Source organism: Panthera tigris, chromosome A1, assembly GCF_018350195.1.
Source record: "Panthera tigris isolate Pti1 chromosome A1, P.tigris_Pti1_mat1.1, whole genome shotgun sequence".
Taxonomy (NCBI): domain Eukaryota; kingdom Metazoa; phylum Chordata; class Mammalia; order Carnivora; family Felidae; genus Panthera; species Panthera tigris.
In genome coordinates, this window is record NC_056660.1 from 230919445 (window position 1) to 230938829 (window position 19385).

At 44.7% G+C, this 19385-nt stretch overlaps 1 protein-coding gene across 4 annotated transcripts in view; it reads left to right on the forward strand.

The window, feature by feature from the left end:
• The window catches only part of SEMA5A (semaphorin 5A), a 473593-nt gene that overhangs the window by 149583 nt on the left and 304625 nt on the right, over positions 1–19385 (forward strand). For all 4 annotated transcript variants that reach the window (XM_042997660.1, XM_042997674.1, XM_042997671.1 and 1 more), the window contains one exon: positions 16631–16826. In XM_042997660.1, the coding sequence (XP_042853594.1) occupies positions 16706–16826 (121 nt within the window). In that variant the 5' untranslated portion in view covers positions 16631–16705. The remainder of the gene's footprint in view (positions 1–16630; positions 16827–19385) is intronic.

Sequence of the window (19385 nt, forward strand, 5' to 3'; positions counted from 1 at the left end):
AGGCAGGGGTGAATTTGGTTTTTTCCCCGGCCGAGAGGAATCTCAAAAGGGGAGGAGTGGGCGGTCCGCGTCTTAGAAATGTCTGTCACTGACTCACGGTTCATGCCCGCGTACCTGGCTCTTCCTCACTGGGCTTGAAATGACACTGGGAGTTTCCTGGCTGCGTGGAGAATACTTCTGGGAAGTCGGCCCCTGCCCCGCCACCGTTTCTACCTCCTAACCCTCCCTCCTTTAAACCTGCCCTGCCCCTGCCCTGCAGCTACCCTTCTCCCCGTGGTGTCCTCCCCCTGCATCCAGCCAGTCAGAATCCAAGGATGCACCTCAGGGCTCCAGTCTCGTGAGTCAATCCATAAAGCTAATCTCACCTTGCTCATTTATTTTAAACCTGGATATTTTTACTGACTTTAAATTATATAAAATAAGTAAATAAATAAATAAAAATAAATAAATAAATAAATAAATAAATAAATAAATAAATGCTTGTTGGATTTTCAAGCTACGTATAAAATACCTCCACTGTTTCGGAATGACTGCTGGCTTCTTTGTCCCTGCAAACATGTAAATAGAAATCATGCGATTTTATTTATTGTACATTTTATTTTCTTTTATTATTATTTTATTCTGTTTTACTTTTTAAAGTTTTTATCTTAAACTTGTTTGAGTAATCTCTCTACTCAACGTGGGGCTCGAACTCATGACCCCGAGAGCCACAGTCACCTGCTCTTCTGACTGAGCCCACTCTTCCGCTTTTACAAGACTTAAAGAACGTTCATCTTTTTTTTTTAATTAATTTTTAATTTTTTAAATATAGAGAGAGCATGAGCAGGGGAGAGGGCAGCGGGAGAGAGAGAGAGAGAATCTCCACCCTGAACTTGGCCTCTGGGATCATGACCTGAGCCGAAATCAAGAGTCTGATACTCCACTGACCAAGCCACCCAGGCCCCAATTTTTCTTTTTCTTTTTTTTTAACAGTTCTTGTTTGTTCATATTTATTAAGACTTTTTTAGTCTTTTTTAGTGTTTCCTAATAGCTAGGGACAACTCTACATCATTTCAAATTAACTCATGTAATCTTAAGCCATGGTTTTTATCTCCGTGTTACAGATGATGGAACTTGAGGCTCACGTTGGAGCTAGTTGGGACCCAGGGGCTCTGGGTTTGTGCCAAGCTCTCCGCAATGTGCCTCCCTACGCGGGTGCGTAGGGCAGGGCTGGGATATGTTAGGCAGAGGAGCGCTGCAGGAAGAGTCCTTAACCTTTTGCAGGGCAGAAGCCAGCAGCCAGACCTCCTGCAGTCCTGTCCAACCCCCCTCCCTGTTGGGGAGGGATTTGCCAAACCGATGCAGTCTGACGGTCCTTTTTCTGGACTCACGCTTCCAAATTGTTCCTTTTGTGTTTTCCTGAACATCTATCCACCATCGCCTGGCTTTTGATATTTTGAAATACAGGAATTCAAAACAATTAGGGATTATTTTTCAACCATGGAGACCTTTCCTGTCACGTCCCGAAGGACCTTTCCGCATTTCAGGCTAATGAACTGAAGAATAAAATAACCATATGTTCCCAGCATGTCTGAATTTCATAGTGTCACATTATGTGCTAATCATTCGATGCTTTTGTGGCAGCGGATTCAGGGTCTTTATTGACTTGTGATTGTGAAATCTCCCCTAATAGGCTGATTTCCTGCCGGTGAACTTGTAGTTTTCCGCAGAATTTCTCCTGAAACTTGCTGTAAGTGCCATTCAGTGGCACTGGCAGAGAGTAGGTGGGTCTAAACAACAACGTCTTCCATCACTTGGACAAAGACTGTCTTAGTCTGTATCCCCTCTAGTACCTAGTCAGTCAGTCAGTAATAGTCTATGTCATACTCTCTTCTAGGCCCTGGGGACATCAGATGAGCAAGACTAAGGCTTGGCTCAAGGCTTATATCCTTGTGGGTTAAATAGGCCATAAACAAATACGTCGGTGGAGTGATTTCAGGTAGTTTTAGGTGACATGGAGAGAAAAATCCCAGAATCTGGTGGAGAGTAAGACACAGATGCTCTGGCTGGCCTGGTGGGGGACTCCTTTCTGAGTGGGTGACATCTGAGTGAGAAGGAGGCAGTTGGGAAGGACCTAGAGAAAGGGCCTCGGGGCTCACATGCCAGCAGATATTGTCTGAAAGGCCATGAGCTTGGTGCGTAAAAGGAGGAGGTCGTGCGTGTGAGTGTGTGTGTGTGTGTGTGTGTGTGTGTGTGTGTGTGTACACGTGTGTGGCCTGAGCACGGGGCACAGGAGTGTGGGGAAGGTGCTGGAGTGGGGGGGAGTGGGTGGGGCCGACCATAAATGGCTGCTTTTTGGTTAGTGTCCAGGGTGTGCGTTTTCGAGAGGTTGTGAAGGGAGGTATTTCAGGGCTGTAAACGGAAAAAATACCTAATCGGATTAACTTTTTCCTTTTTATGTAGTTTTATGGCAGCTACATACTTTCCTTTAAGAATACATAAATATTTTATTATAGTTGTTATTTCCAGCTTTTTTGAGATATAATGACAGAAATTGTATATTTTTGTGATGTTCAATGTGATGTTTAGATATATATATACATATTGTGAAGTGATTGTCACAATCAAGCTAAGTGACACATACATCACCTTACATAGCTACCTTAGTGTGTGTGTGTGTGTGTGTGTGTGTGTGTGTGTGTGTGTGTGTGGTGAGGACATTTAAGATCTATTCTGCTAGCAAATTTCAAGTATACAATACTGTATTGTTAACACAGCCACCATTTGTACATGAGATCTCCCAGCGCATTCATTTTGCCTAACTGAAACTTTGTACCCCTTTTTAAAAATTATTTAATTTAATTTAATTTAATTTAATTTAATTTAATTTAATTTTTTAGTGAGGGAGAGAGAGAAAGAGAACAGGGGAGGGGGCAGAGGGAGAAAGAGAGAATATTGAGGAGGCCCCCGGCTCAGCGCAGAGCCCAACGTGGGGCTCGATCCCATGACCCTGGGATTATGACCTGAGCTGAAATCAAGAGTCAGATGCTCAGCCCACTGAGCCACGAGGCACGCCTGAAACTTTGTACCCCTTGGTCAACATCTCCCTATTTCTCCCGCCACCCCTGGTCCCTGGCTACCACCATTGTGCTCTCTGCTTCTAAGCCGTTTTTGGATTCTTTACAAAGATCACTCCGGTTACAACATAGAGTATGGACTTTCGAGCGGGCAAGAGTGAAAAGCCCCAAGACCGACTAGAGAAGGCTCCCGCTGAGTCCAGGTGAGAGATGAAGTCGCTTAACCTGGGACTTCAGCCGTGGAGGCGAGAGAGGAAGACAGGTGTGTGGTCCATTCGCGGGGTTCACTGATGGCTCACAGCCTTCTATGGGGAAATCACAGAAAACAAAATGCCTCTGGAAGTGACGGGGAATTCAGGAAGCAGATGTGGGGAAGGCGAGAATCAGTGTTCCTTTTGGTCCACGTTTGGTTGCAGGTAATTCTCTGTCACTCAAGTAGAAGTGCAAAGCAGACGGAGGTCGCAGTTTGGGGGACAGGTGGAGGAACCTCGGAGACTCGCCAGCTGGTGGGTGAGCCCCCCAGGAGGGGGCAGGGTGGCGGCCAGAGGATGACACAAGACCCCGGGAAGGTTGTCCAGAGGCTAGTGCTTTCATCGTTGGCTGGGCTAAATCTTGCTCAGTGAGGTCCGTGACTCTAGGATCAGTGAACGATGTTGCTGCCAGTTATTTCGTGCAATTTTTGTCCCCAAGGAAAAGCATACTCAACGCCCCACACCAAGTCAGCTGGCTGATTTCTTCAGCCAAGTTTCCCACGGCTCCCAATCCCTAGTCAATAAGCAGTCAGTGCAGAAATACGGGAAAGACAGGGATGGTATCTTTGGCATAGCAAGATGACCCTGGGCTTTGAGGCCAAGGACTCACCTGTGAAAAGTTTTAGCTCTCCCATTTGTCGGTGGGGCCGCCTTGAGTCTCCATCTCTGTGGAATAGGAAAGACTGATAATACGTATTTTACAGGTTTATTTCAGGGAAAAAAGACTAAACTCTACATAAACATAGAACTTTCTCTTAAATTTTATTATTCTCTGATTGGTACAATCTTTGCATGTATATATATTTAAAAATTTTTTTAACATTTATTCATTTTTGAGAGACAGAGACAGAATGTGAGTGGGGAGGGGCAGAGAGAGAGAGAGAGAGACACAGAATCTGAAACAGGCTTCAGGCTCTGAGCTGTCAGCACAGAGCCTGATGCTGGGCTTGAACTCATGAACGGTGAGATCATGACCTAAGCTGAGGTAGTATGCTTAGCTGACTGAGTCGTCCAGGTGCCTCTCCCTCTCTCTCTCTCTCTCTCTCTCTCTCTCTCTCCATATATATATATATATATATATATATATATATATATATATATAAAATATATATATATTTTATATATATGTATGTATTTATATAAATATATATTTAAATATTTAAATGTTTATTTATTTATCTTGAGAGAGAGGAGAGAGATAGTGTATGGACGAGTGGAGGTAGGGGCAGAGAGAGAGGGAGAGAATCCTAAGCAGGCTCTACACTGTCAGCAAAGAGCTTGACTTAGGGCTGGACGTCACAAACCTTGAGATCATGACCTGAACTGAGATCAGGAGTCGGATGCTTAACTGACTGAGCCACCCGGCTCCCCTGATTGGTGGAATCTTTTTTATTATTATTATTTATTATTTTTTTTTGAGAGAGAGAGAGAGAGACAGAGAGAGAGAATCCCAGGCAGGCTTTGTGCTGACAGCATGAAGCCTGACTCGGGGCTTGAACTCACAAACCCATGAGATCATGAGCTGAGCCGAAACCAAGTGTCAGACACTTAACTGAGCCATCCAGGCGCCGCTGGAATCCTTGATTTTGATATATGTCTCAGTATTTTTTACTTTTAGCGATGGTTTCTTTTTCTTGTGTTTAATCAACTGACCCTCAAAATGGCAATTAGAGTAGTGCCCCCTTCCTTCTGCAGATACGTTCTAAGGCCCCCAGTCGATGCCTGAAACCACAAACAGTAGTGAACTCCATATATCCTGTGTTTTTATAATCCACTTCTATGGCAAATTCAGTTTATAAATTAGGCATAGTAAGAGATTAACAACAGTAGCTAATAGTAAGAATGATTCTAATGAAAGTTATGTGAATAAAAGTTATGTGAATGTGGTCTCTCTCAAAATACCTTGTACTGTACTCAGGCTTCTTCTTGTGATAGTGTGAGGTGGTGAAATGCCCACGTGATGAGATGCAGTGATGTGAATGACATAGGCACGGTGATGTAGTGTTAGGCTGCTCTTGACCTTCTGACATGTAAGAAGGAAGATCATTTGCTTCTGACCATGGGTAGCTGGAATTGTGGAAAGTGGAACCATGGATAAGGGGAGGTATTACTGCAGAGCTCTCAAGTTCTGCTGTTTCTGTGTGTTCGTTTTTGCTTTTGTTTTTTTTTAATACTGAAGACGGTGACAGCTTTGAATAAACTCAGATGTATCAACTATGACATGTCTGATCGATTGGGCCCAATAGTTGTTGGTGGATATCATACACAAGGGTCGTTCCCAACTAAAATCTGAAAGCAACAAATCAGGAGCCTTTGCATTAAATAATGCTCATTTTTTCCAAGTGTACCAGCAGCCCGTTATCTGTAAATGTATCTGATAATATTTCAAAGCAGTTGGTTTTTCACCCTAGGAAAATGAATTTGATGAATTCATTTCTTCTATAAATGATAATATCCTCCTTTTCCTGTCCTTTGACTTTTCAAGTGCTTCCAAGGAATTCTGGCGTTCCAGAGGAATTCAGTCGAACCCCTCAGGGCTCACACGCTTTGGTTATATCTTCCATGTGCTTTCGTGCTTTTAGGCCCAGGAGACTTCCTCTCTCAGCTGGTCTGCCTCTAGTAATCCCTTCATCCCTTTGACCATTAATTGGAAAATTATGACATTTAGAAAGGACATTTCTCAAAACCATGGGAATCCTTGTATTTGGACCAGATGTTAAGAGAATTTTAATAGAGGAATAAAACATCTGTGACAACGAAGAGCGGAGTCACAGACAAAAAGAGAACGTGAACAGCATGTTGATAGGGGCATAAATATTGTAAGGAAGGTAGACGGGTGTGTGTGGATTCGCATCGTTTCTTCCCATTAAGTCATTTCTCAGGCAGTGATTGTTCATCCATACTCTGTCCTGTATTGTCCAGAGGTTGAGATTTTCTACAGCCTGGTTTCGAACGAGGCAGAGACACAGATAACGGAGGCTTCCAGTGATAAAGGCTATAAGAGAAATGAGTGTTGATGTACAGTGGGGCCAGGTGGGGAATGTGAACTTGGAGATGAAGCGGGAGGAAGGGGAACCCGTCAAGATACATCTGACGTCTCAGAGGTGAGAAATAGAGGGGGTTGGTTACGGTGGGGTGGAGGGGCATGACTCTGGATGGGGAAGGGTTGTCAGGATGCGGTGACAAAATGTCAGGGGGCTTTGGGAAGATGACGGAGGGAGAAATGGCAGGTGAGTCCTCATGATGGGCTGGGTATCTGAGTGAATGGTGTAGTTAGCCATGAGAGGAAATAGACATGAAGGAGACAGTTGGTAAAGACAGATAATCAGGTCACCTTTCGATGAGATACCTCTGCCCTATCAATGTGAAGACATATATTTTGATTTGTGTCCTTATTATGTACAGAGGTCTCAAAGAGAGTTTTAGATTTGGAAGTCCCCGGGTTATAGAAGATGTGTAAAGTTGTGTGGGTTTGACAACACAGGCCACTGAGAATGTGCAGGGTGAGAAGAAATGAACGTTCGGCAGAGATTGGGATGCACCTTCATTTAAAGGGAAGACCGAGAAGTCAGAACTGTGGATGTACAAGGACATAGGGGGATTGGAGTGTTAAGGCAACCAAGGAAGTGGGGGTTTGGGGAGATCTTGAAGGGAAAAGTCAGTGGGCACGAATGCCCTGGAGATACCCAGCTGCATGAATTCACCAGGGTGGCAGTCAGGAGGTGATGAGTGAAGATCAGTCATGAAAACACAAGGGCGGATCCTTCTCTCCTGCTACGGTTGTGTACTACTGCATGTTGTGTGTGTGTGTTGTGTACTATGTTGTACTGTCGCATGTTGCCTTAGCTGTTGCGCCTTCTGGTTAACAAGGAAGAAAGTGGTGCCCCGAGTCCTGCTTAGCTGAACTAAAAACCAATGGGAGCTGTGAAGAATAGTTGATCCACTGTGGGTCATTTTTCACTTGATTTCTTATTGTGTCCATATGAATTTCCTGCCTTGAGGAAATATCTCTGGATAAATCTTTTAGAAATTGTTGATGTAGTTGTGCTGCCTTGAAGGGCCCATTATTTTTTCTTCTTTACCCCCTTGCCTCCCTCCCTCCCTCCCCCTTTCTTTCTTTCTTTTTCTTTCTTTCTTTCTTTCTTTCTTTCTTTCTTTCTTTCTTTCTTTCTTTCTCTTTCCTTCTTTCTCCCTTTCTTCCTTCTTTTACTTTTCTTTCTTTCCCTCCCTTCCTCCCTCCCCCTTCCTTCCTTCTTTCCTTTCTTTCTCCCTTTCTCTCTCTCTCCTCCCTTCCTTCCTTCCTTCCTTCCTTCCTTCCTTCCTTCCTTCCTTCCTTCCTTCCCTTTCCTTCCCTTTCCTTCCCTTCCCTTCCCTTCCCTTCCCTTCCCTTCCCTTCCCTTCCCTTCCCTTCCCTTCCCTTCCCTTCCCTCCCCTCCCCTCCCCTCCCCTCCCCTCCCCTCCCCTCCCCTCTCCTTTCCTTTCCCTTTCCTTTCGTTCTTGCCTCTGGTTGCTTTACCTAGCACAGAAGTAGATTGAGTGAACTTTCACTTAGTTTTAAAACCTGCTGACAGATAAAATTAATATTGCCTTTGTGTAAATAATAATTTTATCTAATGGACTTCATTTATTTTTATGGTTCCTCCAGGCGATCTGGAGCTAAACAAGGGGGAAAAGGCAAAACTGTAATAACAATTCCCTTTGAAGACAGATATGAAACAAGGTCACTGGAGCCGAACCATTACTGAAATGTATAAAATCATTTAATGTTTGGTTTTTCCCAATGTATATCATGAGGTCATTTTGTATAGTCATAAAATTCCATCTTAGTTCAGATATGATAAAAATCTATGAGTAACAGAGCCAACTTCATATTCAGTTACCTGAAGGTGGCAGCCAGTGGTCCCTCTGTATGTAAGGGCAGTCAGTGTTTTCATTAACACGTTCCCAAAATGTTTCTTTAATTCATTTATGTTAAATCTTTTTTTGAATGAGAGTTGGCAAAGTTACGTGGGTTAAAATAATATAAAAAGGATCCAACTTTTACAAAAAATGTATGTAACAATTGAAGATGCGTTATGTTTGGGGAACATCCTGATTCTCCTTATAGACTCAACACAATAACAAGAAAGCTTTAATTTCACTTCATTTCCCAAAGAATAAAATGTTCAGTTACTGGTTTTGAAAAAGGTTAGGAGCATCTATTTACTCGAACACTGTGCATTAACGTAAGGTTATTGTTTTATTGATTCTTCGTTTAATCCCATTTCCTGTTCAGTGCCTTGAACATCTGATACTATGGTAAAGAGATACCACAGATTCATTCAAGATACGCTCCTTCCAGCCCTGAACGCGGCCCGCACTTCGAATTCCTGGATCGTTCATTCCTGCTTTTCTGAACACTGTAATTTGAGCCCCTGCGGAAGCCGTAGCTTCTGTCTTCTCCCTCCATTCAGAGGGATGTCCTCCTCCTGTGTTTCCTAAGACTTTGCTCTTCCTTCCGTTTGAGAATTATCTAGAGATAGACCTTCACTTGCTTAACTCATTCTTACCTATGACCTGGAAGTGCCTGGACTGTGTCATCGTCCTCTTTGCCCTGCTGTGTTGGAGGGCCGCCTCTTGACCACAGGTGACATCCTTCAGTGGGGCGGGCTGGGTTAACGATGATACCTCCTAAGACCCTGGCCATTTCCCCGCTCATGGTTCATCCTTTGTGATTTGCTGGAAGCAAAACTATGTTCCTGGGGGTGGCCCAGGCTGTTTGGACTTGTGGCCCCAAGTGTAAAACCAGTGTGAGCAGGAAGACCGAGTGCGCCCTGTAGGAGCCAGGCCCCCACTCACTCAGCTGGTTTTAACATTCGCTTGTGGGATCCTTGACCCCGGGTGAGCCTTGGCCTTCTCAGCTGCAGTGATTTCACCCCTCCCCACCCCTTCCTCCTCAAATTCAGTGGGTTCTTGACTCATTTCCTGTCTCTTGTGCCAAGGGACTGCACAAACCACCTCACAGTGTTGTTTGCTCAGGGCAAGGGATGGGTGAATTCTAAATGCCAAAGAGTACGTTGGCTGTGTGATTCCTGATTGATGCGGACAGCTGATTTGGCATGTTGGAACGCATGAACTTGGGACCGTGACCGTAGCTTGCTTATAACAGAATAGATCAAACTCAGAACGAGGGCAGGCTATGTGGCCATACACGCAGCATGTGATGAGGATGGCTGTCCTGTAACTGGCAGCCCACGGTTCCCCGAAAGGGGCCGCCACGTGGGCTGGTGTGGGCGGCCCCCATGTGTGCCTGCGGAAAGGGAAAGCCAGCCTGAACCTTGGTAGCGGAAGAACCGTGTGGTAGCAGGCATGGGGCCCATGGCATCAGCAAAGGTACTAGTACTAGTACTCTGAGGATGCAGGTTAGACCAGAGAGGCCCACGGGAAGCCTCCGCAGTGGGAGGAGTGGACGTGGATTTAGCCGACAGCCTGTTGGTGGAAGGGCACCCTACTTTCTCTCGAAAGCATTGAAGGAGTCCTGGACCTTGTCCTCATCATCTTGGCCCTCCTGTGCTGGGGGCGGGGGGGGGGGCGTCTCTTGACCACAGGTGACATCCTTCCGTGTGGCTGGCTGGGTTAATGATGGCACCCCCTAAGACCCTGGCCATTTCCACGCCAACGGTTCATCCCTTGTGCTTTGCCAGAGACAAAACTATGTTCCAGGGGGTGGTTCGAGACCAGGGGTTTTGAACAGGGCAGGGCTGTTTACCCAGCAGCAGCTGACAATTGCGCAAAGGACGCCGTGTTTGGTGGTGCCGAAGTGTGCGGGATGGTGGGATGTTGCCTTCAGTTTGGGCTGGGCCTTTAGTCTCTGGGGGAGCAGTTCATCTGATGCGGTGGAATTGGGCCAAGAGGTGGAAAGATCGATGCACACAGACCTTGCAGGAGAGATGTCTGTCCATCCCCTCCTACAGTTGTGCTGTTTGTGTTGTTTTTTTTTAAGTTTTTTTTTTTAAATTATTTTTGAGAGAGAGAGAGAGAGAGAGAGAGGCAGAGAAAGGGGGAGACACAGAATCCGAAGCAGGCTCCAGGCTCCCAGCTGTCAGCAGAGTCCCACATGGAGCTCAAACTCACAAACTGCCAGAACATGACCTGAGCTGAAAGTCGGCACTTAACCGAGTGAGCTACTCAGGCGCCCCTGTTTTAGATGTCACAGTAGACTGACTTCTTACAATTAAGAGGCACATGCTTGACACTGACCTCAGCCCTCTGATACGGACTATTGCGCTGTAGGCAGGCAGGCGTGGGCCTGGCTACCTGAGTCTCCCCAGCAGCTCCCCGGCTTTGTTCCTACCTGCCTCCTTCGTCCTGTCTCCGAAGGAAGTCCTGAAAGCCATCAGGAAGGAGCCAAGCCAGAGAGTTTCTGTGGATTCTGAATTGCGCCAGTGGATCCGGCCCCTTCTAAATATTCCAGCAGGTCTGAAACCCAGAAGAAACCCAGTTTCCCCTGCACAGAAGTACATTAAGCTTATTTTGGGTCTGTTTTTATTAATAACTGGTTAGACTTTGTTCCCTAAGCAAAACTTTTTGTGTAAGCTTTCATTCTTTTGATTTCTTTTTTATCTGACAGCATTTTTTTTTTTTTTAAACTAAAAGGAACAGTTAGTTTTTTGTTCGCTGGAGCCTTTTCATTTGCAGTGTGGGTGTGAATGGGAAATGTTATTTATTGCCCAAACACTTATATACAGAGTTTTGCTTATTTAGATCGAGCTTATAGAGAGTTCCGCCCACATCAGGAAACTGAAAGGAAGGCTTCAGGGACTTTGGAAGCAGAAGCGACAAAAATGTTTTTATTTTGAAGCCCAAATCAGCCTGTTGTGCTAAATCTTCTTCCGGTTAGCAAAATCATTTGTTTAGCATTCAATCACCTAATATATTTTTAATTTTCCAGAGGTGCTAGGATGAAATCAGAACAACTTTTATTGAAATTGATCCTCTGCAAATTCCTTCCTAATGTATTTCCCCAACGTAGCAACTAGGTGTAACTAACATGGCTTTCATTTTTCTTGGAGTTTTGCTGAAAGGAGTCAATACAAAGTCAGTTGGGTGATTTATGTAAGTGTATTTTTAAAATAAACTTTCAGGTGATGACAGCTTGCTTAATTTCTAAAGAGGAGAGGGATTATGATCCACATAAACCAGAAGTTCTCAACCGGGGGCGATTTGGCAACGGAGACAATTTCGGTCGCCGCACGTGGAGTCGGGGGGCGCTCCCGACATCGAGTGGGTGGAGGCCAGGGATGCTGCTAAGTGCACAGAGCAGCCACCAGAACAAATAACTATCTGCCTGTAACTGTCAGTCGTGCTGAGATGCAACACTAAAATCCCTGATATAAATATGCTGCCCCCCCCCCCCCAGAGGCAACAGCGTTATTATATTCAGAAGAAGTTAAAATTGCAGAATCCAGGATGGAGGGACCTGCTGTTGAGATCTAAGCCTGTTTGGAGCAAAAGACTATTCAAGGAATTAGCCTCGCAGGGTGACCTGCTCAGAGAAGCCCCGTCTTAGTACAGACTGTGAATGCCCTTCCCTGGCGTCTTACCGGGACGGCCGTATCTTTATTTTGAGAAAAAAGGTAACATGTTATAGTCTGAAAATTACAAACTTCTAAAAATCACCTCGTTCTCATTAAATGTGCTTTCCTTAGGTTACCGTGGCAAACATATAATTTCATCTCATTACCGTGGAGCTGCGCGTCCCCTTTTAGCTGCTCTCGCGCTTGGAAGGACGTGTCCCTCTTCCCTAATTGTCACTTTCCAAGTCCCCGGGAAGACACGTGCCAAGCACTGTGTTATTTCTCTCTGCCTTTCCTTCAGGAGGGGACCGTGTTAGCCTGGCGATGCGAGGGATGACTGCCTTCGACGTAGGCCGGTTCCGGTTGGCCGTGGGTCTGCTGGACGTGTTTCACAGTCAACAGAAAGGGATTGTGTGTTGGCTTGGGCCTGACACACTGAAAAACTATGTGCCAGGGAAGCATTTGCTCTTAGCTCCTAGCTGGCCTGAGCTTGGTCTCGGAGGTCGAGGCAGGGCGGTGCCCTAATCCCTCTCTGTGATGGAGTGTTGCTGAGGGAGAACAGGGGTCACAGCTACCACTTCCGGTGCCTGTTGGGCACCAGGCATGGGTGTAAGAGCTTGACATCATACCTGCCCCAGAGCTAGCACCTCATGCAAGTTCATTGTCCTTCCCATGGTATTTTTATCATTGCCGGTTTTTTTTAAGTTTATGTATTTTGAGGGGGGGGGCAGGGAGGGGCAGAGAGAGAGGGAGAAAGAGAGAGAGAATCCCAAGCAGGCCCCACACTGTCAGCACAGAACCTGACTCGGGGCTCAAACTCACGAACTGAGAGATCATGACCTGAGTCGCAATCAAGAGTTGGTTGCTTCACCGACTGAGCCGCTCGAGCACCTCGGTTGCCAATTTGCTCTGACACGGAGCAGTGATAATGGACCTGTAGCCTTCCCTGAGTGGGCTGGTGCCAGTGCTTCGGATCTCCTTGTTCTGAAGAGAACAAAATTAGGTCTAAAACACACCTCTGATGGGTGTTCTTCTGTGTTAACATACTTCGTTTGGTGAAATTTCCTTCCTAGTCTCAGGTCCAAAGGGTAAGAAACGATGGACTGGGCCATGTGTTTACGTCTAGACTGAAGTTCTACAGCAGCCTCCAACTGTGTGGACCATGCCCCTTTGCCAAGAATGCAATTAACCGTACTTTTGATTTTATAACCCAGGGAAAAAATAACACCTGTGACTCATTGTCCATTACCATGTGCTGTGCCTGGGCAGGGACGATGGACCCATCGGACAGGTGTGCCCTTGGCTCCTCGTTTACTTTTCCACTCCTTCCTGAGCCTTCACGCTCAGGGTTTCTCCCTCCTGAAGAAGGCATCCTCTTGCCTCATCATGATTTGGAGTCCCAGCTCTTGTTTTCTCTGCCCAGCTTGACTATTTTTGTCAGTGGGAGCATTGAATGAATGGGACTCAAGATAAGAGACTGTGAATTTCATGTGCCATCAACTTTATGTTTTCTCTCTTGGCATCACGCCCTATATTCATGTGCACGCTTTTAGGACCAGGGTCCTTTTTTTCCATTCAAAACCAGTTTCTTTACTAGGATTCTAATAGTTTGCCGCCTTAGTATTTTCTGGATCTTCTTCTATCCTAAGAGCTCCACTCCCTCTTAAACCTACAATTTCTTCTCTACTACCACTTACCGGAAAAGAAGCCATATTTGGCTGTCTTCTTGACCTTGGACTTCTCCTAACTTTGGTCTTTCAGTGCTTAGTGATTTCATTGATTCTTTTTTTTTTTTTTTTTTTTTTTTTTTTTTTTTGGTACCTGGCCTTCGAGGTGGCCATGTATGTTCTGTCCCATTTTTGCTGCATCCATTCCTAAAGCTGATGAATGGTCTTTACGACTCAGCCATCAAAAAGAATGAAATCTTGCCATTTGCAATGATGTGGATAGAGCTAGAGTGTACTCTGTGAAGTGAAATAAGTCAGTCAGAGAGAGACAAATATCACATGCTTTCACTCATATGTGGAACGTAAGGAACGAAACAGATGAATATAAGGGAAGGGGGGTAATAGAAGAGAGGAAACAAACTATAAGAAACTCCTAATGATAGAGAACAAACTGAGAATCAATGGAGGGAGATGGGTGGGGGATGGGCTAAATGGGTGATGGGTACTAAGGAGGGCACATATTGTGATGAGCACTGGGTGTTCTTTGTAAGTGATGAATTCCTAATTCTACTCCTGGGACTATTATTACACTGTATGTTAACTACCTAGAATTTAAATAAAAACTTGAAGAAAAAATAAAGCTAATGGTCTTTGCTCTGCCTCCTCAGGTTACAGCTGACCAAGCCCCTTTTAAAATGTGTAATTTCTATACGCCAGTCTAACTGGACTTCCATGTGGCCCTGTGCCCTCAGTACTCCATCTTTATTTTCCTTCTTGTATCTTTGTGGGGTCACTTGTTAAATTACCGATTCTCAGCAGACAGTTCTCTGTAGCCTTTTCTTTTCCTTCCATGCTTTCCCCTGGTGAATCTTAGCCATTCCCATAATGTCAGTCAGAGAAAGCATTCCATACATTGTATGCTATCTCTGAATCCCTGTTTTGCTTTCTGAGCACCCGACCTGGATTTTCAGCCATCTTCTCCATTGCCTGAAATATTCTCTCAGCATCCTATACCCAACACATACAAAACTAAATGATCATATTCTCATCTGAACAAAGTTAGTTCTCTAGTGGTTATTATTGAAATGAGGGGCATTACCACTCTGAGGGGTGCCTATTTGTGTCTCTTTGCTTTCTTTTCCCTCAAGTGTAGCAGATTAGAACATCCGCCATTTTGTTATATTCTGTACTTTGGGGGTTAGGAATTTGGGTAGGGCTCAGTTGGGTGATTCTTTTGCTCTTGTGATACTGAAGTTACTCAGTTTCAGCTGTACTCACATATCAGGTGGGGATGGCTGGGAAGCTGGCCTCAGTGGGAAATGTCACTAGGAGTCCCTATAAGTGGTCTCTGTAATCTGGCTGTCTCCCGATAGATGGGCTTCTGATCTGTTTTCTTAGTACCCCGGAGAAGGTGTTCTAAGAGACAGGAAGTGGAAATTGCCAGTCTCTTCGGGTCTGGGCTTGGAAATGAGCATGCCATCACTTCAGTTAAATTTGTGAACAAAACAGTCACGGAGCCGATCCAGATTCAAGAGAACGGGAAAAACCTAGCTTTCATGGGAGGAAGGTTGGAGGGGCCGTGGCCATGTTTAATTTGCCATACTTCCCTTACCCATCACACTGAACGTTTGCTCACACTGATACCACGCAAAGTCACAGCTTCGTTTATTTCTCTTCCGAATAGTTGCCAGTTTCAAATGAACTTCTCTACCTCCATGGTCTTCTTTATCCAATTTCCTGCATACACTATTGTAAGAACAATGTTTTAAGTATTTCTTGTGCTGTTATCTCGTGGTAGCTTGTTGAGTAAAAATAGAGACCTCAGACCTTGGTATAGTGTGCCTTCCAAATCTTAACTCAACCTCCTTCTGTCTAAACTGCTTCCCACTAGTCTCCTTTAGATCTCCCAGGGTCTGGCTCAAGTACAGGAAACCATTCCCCAAACTGTTATTACCTCCTCCTTCCTCTTGCCCCTCGAGGGCACCCCTGCACGCCTGTTCCCTTGGCGTGGAATGCACTTCCAGAAACCTGCACGTGTTGAAATCCTCCATATCCTTTAGTATTAAGCTCAAACACAAACTCCTCACGGGACCCACCCTTGGGTCCTCTAAATGGCTGTGGCATTCCCTCCAAGGTCCCATGGCACCCCTGCTCCTTTCGACGGTTTTCTAACAGCTTAGCTTACAGTTATTTTTGCAAGCCTATCTTGTTTTAAAGCTTATTAATCTTTAAAATTATGCCTATTCTTTAAAGTCTCGTAGCTCCCAGCGTAGCAATTGCATTTCACCCAGTAGGTGCTCACTATGGATTTTTTTATTTGATTCACGCTTGATTTCCAGCCAGAAACTCTGCAGGCAGGTTGTGTATAAATTTCAAAGGATAAATTCACCAAATATGGGCAGTTTGTAAGAGTTGGGTGGCATAATATTAGTCGGGTTGTTGGTAAAAGACAGTGGTCGTGGCCTTATGAAACAAGGGCTTTGGATGTCAAAAAGGGAAAGGTAGAGTTCCTTAGGGTTTCCCCACATAGATCCCTGCTAGCACGAGGGGATGAGGAAGGGCAAAACCGTCAGCGATCACAAACATTAAGCTGCATTTTTAAAAAAGATAATTTTTAATGCTTATTTATTTTTGAGAGAGACAGAGACAGGATTCCAGGGGGTTAAGGGCAGAGAGAGAGGGAGACACAGAATCTGAAGCAGGCTCCAGGCTCCGAGCTGTCAGCACAGAGCTCGAACTCATGAGCTGAAAAGGGCAGTTTGTCCAAGCACTCGAAGGCTCTCCCCTTTTTTAAAAATTCTTTTTAATTTTATTTATTTTGAGAGAGAGCCAGCAAGAGTGGGGAAGGATCAGAGAGAGAGGGAGAGAGAGAGAGAATCCCAAGCAGGCTCCAAACACTGTCAGTGTGGAGCCCGACGTGGGGCTTGATCCCATGAACCGTGAGATCATTACCTGAACTGAAATCAAGAGTCCACCGCTTAACAGACTGAGCCACACAGTCTCTCCTTTTTTAAAAGTAGTGATGAGGCTTTCCTACAAGACCCCCGCACCAGAAAACCCGAACTCACGTTCATCGGATTGTTCTCTTTTGTGTGTTTTAGGCACTTCCCCCACATGACAGGAGGACGAACTTCTGGTTAGGAGACAACTACCTGGAGCCCACGCCTCTGCCCACCATGAAGGGGACCTGTGTCATTGCATGGCTGTTCTCAAGCCTGGGGTGGTGGAGACTCGTCCAGCCAGAAACGGACGCATCTCAGTGCCAGCGAGCGGAACACCCGGTCATTTCCTATAAAGGTGAGGGACAGGCACGCTCGGACTGCAAGGGCGCCCCTTAAATGCACATCCCGTGTTCAGTGATCGGGAATAGCAGCGGGTCTTGCTCTGTCGCTCCGTGACTCTTGTTCCAGACATTGTTTAAAATACGAATGAAAATACAAAGTCTCCCACTGCAGGAATTTCCTGTCCCGAAACTGATCACTACTATCTCTTTCAGGAAGAATTCAGCATTGGAGTTATCACGGCCATGGTTGAGGCCACCGTTTCTTAACGGTGCTGTGAGCCTCCTAGGCATTTAAACCGGGGGATAAAAATGTGATCTGAAGCAAAGAATTCTTCGCTTCAGCATCTCCCTACAAAACCTGAGTCTTAACACAAAACTTACACCGTGGTCTCTATCTGGCATCGCATGGCAGACAGAATTGATTTCATGTCTCAAGTATCTCCATGGGTCTGTAGGATTAATTAATTAGTGTGAAAATTCAGTCATTTGTTCTTTTATTTATCAAAATTTATTTAAGGCTCTCTATACTCTGGGCACTCTAAACAGTCAGGATGAAAAGTAGGTTAGTGTTTGTCCCTGTCCTCAAGGAACTTACAGTCCTATCATGAAGCCAACTCTAATTAATGAGACATTGTATTTTAATAATTCATGCAATAAATAGTTTTATGTTTGTTATGTTTTAAACTTTATATCATGAAAAATGTCAAATATATGCAAAAATAGAAAGAATAGTCTAAGGAACACCAACCCAACATTTATTTTTATTTATTTAAAAAAATGTTTTTAATGTTTATTCATTTTTGAGAGACAGAGAGAGAGAGACAGAGTATGAGTGGGGGAGGGACAAAGAGAGAGGGAGACACAGAATTCGAAGTAAGCTTCAGTCTCCCAGCTGTCAGCACACAGCCCACCATGGGGCTCAAACTCACGGACCGCAAGATCATGACCTAAGCTGAAGTCATACGCTTATCTGACTGAGCTACCCAGGTGCCCCGTAACCCAACATTTATTAATTCCGGGCCCACCATTTTTCTCCCAATCCCCACACGTGTTCTACCTCACACCCGCCAAATTATTTTGAAGCAAATCCAAGAAATCGTATAATTGTATCTATAATATTTTAGTTCTTAACTGTCAAACAAAGGGAGTTCTCAGCACCATTATCACATCTGAGAAAAAAAAATGCAAAAAAACCTCAATTCCATAAAGTCATCTGATATCCAGTGAGTATCGTGAGATCCAGATCCCTGATGATCTCATGAATGCTGATGCATTTTTTTGTTAACAGTTGGATTGACTCAGGGTTTAAATGGAGTCGATCCATAGCGATTGGTTGGTATGGCTCTTAAGACTCTTCTAATTGTGCACTGTTTTGCGGTGGTGGTTTTGCTTCCCGTGCAAATTAATTACAAAAGAAATCGGAGCTCTTTATCCTGCAGAGTTTCCCACAGTCTGGATTTGGCCAAGTACATCCCATTGGTGTTGAAATGTTCTTCTGTCCTGAATATTTGTGTAAATTCAGAGTAGGATCCAGAGGCGGCTTAGATTCAGGGTCGACTCTTTCTGTCTGTCCCGTGTTACGGATGCTGCGGTGTCCTTCTCTTGGGAGGCAGGTAATGTGAAATTAGTAGTCACTGATGATCACGGCCTAAATCTACCAATTCATTCATGGGTGTGAAGCTGGGATTTCCTAATTTTATGATTCTTTCTTCATTTAACAGCAAGAATACTTCTGTATAAAGTAACTTCCCTTATCAACTGCTTGAATATCCTGAGGACACATTCATATAGGAAATATAGAATCATTGTTAATACATGGATTTTAACATTTGAAATATTTCAAGCAATTGTAGTTTTTATGCTTATGGGTGGTGAAATCATCGCATTTGAAGCCCATGGAAACCTCTTAAAGTTGGCTCCTGAGCTCCTCTGACACAACCCAAGGTCACTTTTGAGAGCTTGCTGACTCTGGGACAAGGAGATGTTGCTTCCCCCCCTCTGCCATTTCCTTCTGTAGACCTGTGCACCGGCCATTTTGGGCTCCTTTAAGCATGGCCGTCCCTAGCGTTAGGTCTTTTCCTATGTACAGAGCTAAGGAAAACTTTTTGAGAATGCACCGTAATTTCCTCTGGATACCTCCAGCCCATCTGCAGGACTAGAGGGCTTTTTCTGAACCCCTTCTGCCTTATGTCTGTGTCTTTAGCTCCCATGCACAGAATCCCGAGTCTCTGCAGCCCACGTGATTGTTCCCTTGCTTCTTCCTGAAACACACACTGCATGCTTTCAGAGCAACTTTCAAGCAGCGCTAGTCGTGTCTGACTACTGAAAACGCTGTGAGATCATCCTCCTCTCTTCTTGTAGTTCTCGGGCTACAGGTTTCGTTGGGAAATTAAAGCAATGTGGCTACTGGGAGATCACTTGAAATAATTTCCTCTTGCGTGGTTGTGTTTCCAACTCAACACCCAGTTGATGTCCTGTGTTTATTTTCTCTTTTGAGTTTTGGAAATTTTAAGAATTTACATTATTAGGTAGTATTTCAAAGTTTCATTAATGAGGCAGTGAATAGTTAGAGA